The sequence below is a fragment of the Schistosoma mansoni genome (assembly GCF_000237925.1).
Source record: "Schistosoma mansoni, WGS project CABG00000000 data, supercontig 0170, strain Puerto Rico, whole genome shotgun sequence".
Lineage (NCBI taxonomy): Eukaryota > Metazoa > Platyhelminthes > Trematoda > Strigeidida > Schistosomatidae > Schistosoma > Schistosoma mansoni.
The window spans coordinates 535,460-539,539 of NW_017386057.1; the positions used below are offsets into that span (position 1 = coordinate 535,460).

Genomic DNA, 4,080 nt, shown 5'->3' on the forward strand with positions numbered 1-4,080 from the left:
TTTGTCCTTAAAAAGGAACAAAGCTAAAGATAGATAGCTGTTGATTGGTTGTTTTTTGCAAAAGCCTTCACTGTGGCTAATAAAAAGTGTGAAAGTTATGGAAAACTAAAAAAAATGACGTCTAAATTGTGGATAATATATAAGACCATGGATAGTATAATTCACGATACACAGCGGATTTATTTACATAGATAGAGTTGATTTTCATCTAGGCAGGTAACTGCTAATGTATGTTGATTATAAAATACAAAACTTTAAGTATATGTTTATTTATGTAGACTTAACTGGTGACATTTGTTTATTTGATCATATTTAAATGTATTTCATCCTAATTTCCCATTTATATATGTATATATTATTTTCTTAACCGTTTTAAAGTGACTATATATGTTTTTAAACTGGGAAATTTATTTTATGATAGAATTTATATTACAATGAACAAAACAGACTGGAGACCTGAGAACACGGTTGTTTGTATTGACGTTAAAAATCGTTCACAATATCCAGCAAACGAACAGCTGGGGCACAATATTATAGTTGAAGGTATTGATACTGCTCTTTACTTAAATTGAACTTCACTAAAAATTCAGGCTTAAGAAGTAATACATTGAAGTCCATTAGTGCAACCTCACATTCATTCTCCAGTGATGGCTTAATTCCAATTCGTAATGAATCAAAGAACTATATGTCTTCATTCAAATTGACAACTGCACAATATTTTTCAACAACTATTAGAAAACATCACAAATGTGTACAGATGGCTGTGAAAAGTAAAGATATGACAAAAGCTATGCATCATATTGATCAATGTATTAAATTGGCGCCACACAATGCCAAGTTTCTTATAGAACGCTCTGAAATTTATATCAAGGTAATTTGAATTTTGTCTGAGTTTTAACTTGTAAGCTACATCTCATCCGCACCCTAAATAGGTTATTGTATAGTGTCTTGATTGGGACTATTTTCACTGTTTTAACTTTTTTGCATGCGTGATGGCACTTAGCAGTAGAGTTTGGATTACACACTGAATACTGTCGGCTGTACACATACGTTTTACTGATAAGTTACTACCGTACTGAAACTCGTATCTTTAGTTGCACTACTGGTCATTACCTCAATATGTAAGTTAGATGGAAATCCATGAAATGTTTAGGTAGATGTTTAAAGATCTTGTGTATCCGTGGAAAGTGAACAACTCAATCTGAAAATTCCAGCGCAAAAGAATTTAACAGTCTATGAGATATTTCGTTTACTTTGGGAGTCCTCTAGTGAAGCGTAAAATTTTTAACGTACAGAAAGCTAACACGTTTTTGCTTTGAACCCTAGTTTTAGAACTGAATGTATCATGCTAAATGATGTAAATGAGACCACGTTTTATTTGATAGCATTTTAAAACATTTTAATTAATGTGAAAGTTCACAGTCAACGGAGTTCAAAATCCTTTAATATATCTATTTTCTTCTACTATAATTATAGTCAATGAACAAATAAATTCTTCCTACTTGATAAATTTGTTGGCTTTTTTGATCGACTGTATAACAAACTTAATTACTTATTTATCTTTAACATCAAATTAGAGAATTAGTTAGAATCTATGAAAAGAACACTAAATGTTGGCGAATTTTCAAAATATATTGTATTTATTCACTATACTCAAATAAAGTTCCGATTTTATGTCATTTCGTAAGAGCTCACTCCAAGATCATTTCAAGATCTGTTGTTCCATTCGTTCGTTAAGACACTGTTTTAAAGTAGTTGGTGAATGAAACGCTAAGGTAATTTTTTTCAAATCAACTTGACACTTGATGTCAAAATAATTCAAAGTTGTTCTCAAATTCAGTTTAATTTATGCTCCATGAAGTATAGTGAAGTCTATAGAGGTTTACGTTGCTCTTGTCTTAACAGGGAGTTTATGCGGTTTAAATTTTCCTCTGCAGTGATCTCCCCAATCAAATGATCCTAAAACGTAAAACTAGACACTTTGCTTAAATGACATCCACGTAATCTGTAATATTAATCAATTTATTGAACTATCATTTCATCTGCAAAGCTAAACACTGTTATATACAATACATTTTGAATGCTTTTATATGGGACATTTTCCTCGCAATCTCAAGTACTTTTTGCTCCAAACCCGACGTTTCGCTGCCCTTTAAAACTTGAGAGTTAAACTTTTATCTTCATAGATAATTGTTCCGATATACAAAAATGCAAATTTTAGTTATACTTCATTAGCCCTTTCAATATCCGCTTGACAAATCGTAGAATAAACTCTGTAAATATGCCTCTGAATATATGAAATAATAAAACAGTAGTTATTTATCTGACAGTTCTTTTCTTCGATTTTTGTTTAAATATTCTGACATTTAAGTTGAGATTAGCTCCTAAATGATCTTCTGAACTGTAATTTTCCGTCAGTCTACACATAATATCTTTCGACTCACAAACAACTGGTACTTCTGGTCTTAGATAAAGACGTTGTCTACATTTCAAAAGAAAAGATCATCTAAGATTATAAACAATCAAGTGAAATCCAGAGGTTGTTCAAAATGAATCAGTTGGATAATCTATGTTACTGAAACAAACTATCATTACACTGTTATTATTCTTTTTAAATGGAGTAACTATATATTTCAATGAATTTAAATCACAATTTCTGGTTCTTCATTCTGATGCCTATAAAAGGAAAAATTAATTATATTTCGCAAGAAGTGTTATTACACAATGAACTTTGTTTTCTTCTTGTTCAGTTAATTGCATTTGTTAGGCTCTCAACCAGTTAGGAGTCATCTGTGTAGGGTTTCTATGACTTCTTTGAAGCAACATTGACAATGGGGTTGAAAATATTTGTAGTTACTAGCTATCTTGATGTATTTAATGTCACAGTAATATTAAAATTGTTTAAGAACTACCGTTTCATACTTTGTTCTTTTTCGGTTTATCCATTATTCAATTTACATAAGCTGTCAGATTATCAACATGCAATAAGCGACTTACACTTGGCCATATCTTTAGGGTCAAAATCACTAGACACCCTGTCAATCAATCGAGGCTTAGCAAATGCTGATTCAGAGTCACCATCTATCATGTCTGCAAGTTTAAATCGCACAGAATATGAAAATGCTGTATTAATGACTGGTCACCTTCACATCGTTCATGGAGAAAATTTAAAATATCAAAGAAAATTGGAAGAAGCCCTAAAACAATATGAGTTAGGCAGAAGCTTCATTGATCAATATGCTCAGATGAAAGACTTAATCACTAACTCATCTATCACACCAGGAACATTGGTAACATTGATGGGTGTTTTACAAGTTTATGAATCAATGGAACGTAATGATGACTATGTGAATTTGATAACAAAATGTATAAATGATTTGGAAAACGAAAATTTGGAAATTCCAGAGGAAATACTAATGGGAAATCCTATTTTAACCTCGAGATTATATGTACCTCGTAGGTGTGTGTGTTCTAACTTTAAAATAGTGTTTTACATGGGTCAGTTTCTTTATCAATGTTTACCGCATAGGATTTTCAGTGTAACTTTATACTGTTATATCCAGTACATTTAATCATTTTCCTTAGTAACTTCATTTTTATTCTATATGATAATTATTTATTGATGGTATGAATTTTTAATAAAGTCAGATGTAAAACATGAACATTTTGTACATACTTAGCAAAAATTTACTACAGTCCACTTCAACATGTAATAATGAGTGATGCAGAAGTGATTTGCAAACAAGGTAATAAGCCAAGCATTGGTATCAATTAATGTAGTTCCTGTTTCAAGCTATTTAAAGTAATATCAGGTTTGTTTCCATGATCTTCAAATTATTTGGAAAATTCTAGAAATCCTGTATTCATTTTTCAAATATCATTAATAACGAAATTTTAATGTTTTTCCTATTTATCTGTCTAGCTGCCATGTGTTGCACTGATATGAAGTGTAGCAACGTACACCATTGAGAATTGTCTCGAAATCATCTTTGTTTCGTATCGGCTAATTAATGTATACTTGCATGAAATAAGTCATGTTGGTGCATATTTATTTCCTCACTTGTCTTCTTCTCGATTTGG

The 4,080-nt window shown here is 31.0% G+C and overlaps 1 protein-coding gene across 2 annotated transcripts in view; it reads left to right on the forward strand.

The window, feature by feature from the left end:
- Positions 1 to 434: 434 nt before the first annotated feature.
- Smp_132440.1 (hypothetical protein) overlaps positions 435 to 4,080 on the forward strand; it is a gene marked incomplete at both ends in the record, with an annotated part of 6,510 nt that continues 2,864 nt past the window's right edge. Inside the window, 4 exons of one of the 2 annotated variants that reach the window (XM_018796898.1) lie at positions 435 to 543; positions 591 to 871; positions 2,964 to 3,290; positions 3,316 to 3,351. In XM_018796898.1, coding sequence (XP_018646855.1) covers positions 435 to 543; positions 591 to 871; positions 2,964 to 3,290; positions 3,316 to 3,351 — 753 coding nt within the window. Of the gene's footprint in view, positions 544 to 590; positions 872 to 2,963; positions 3,457 to 4,080 lie in introns of those variants that run through there. The other variant, XM_018796887.1, reaches the window with a different exon arrangement.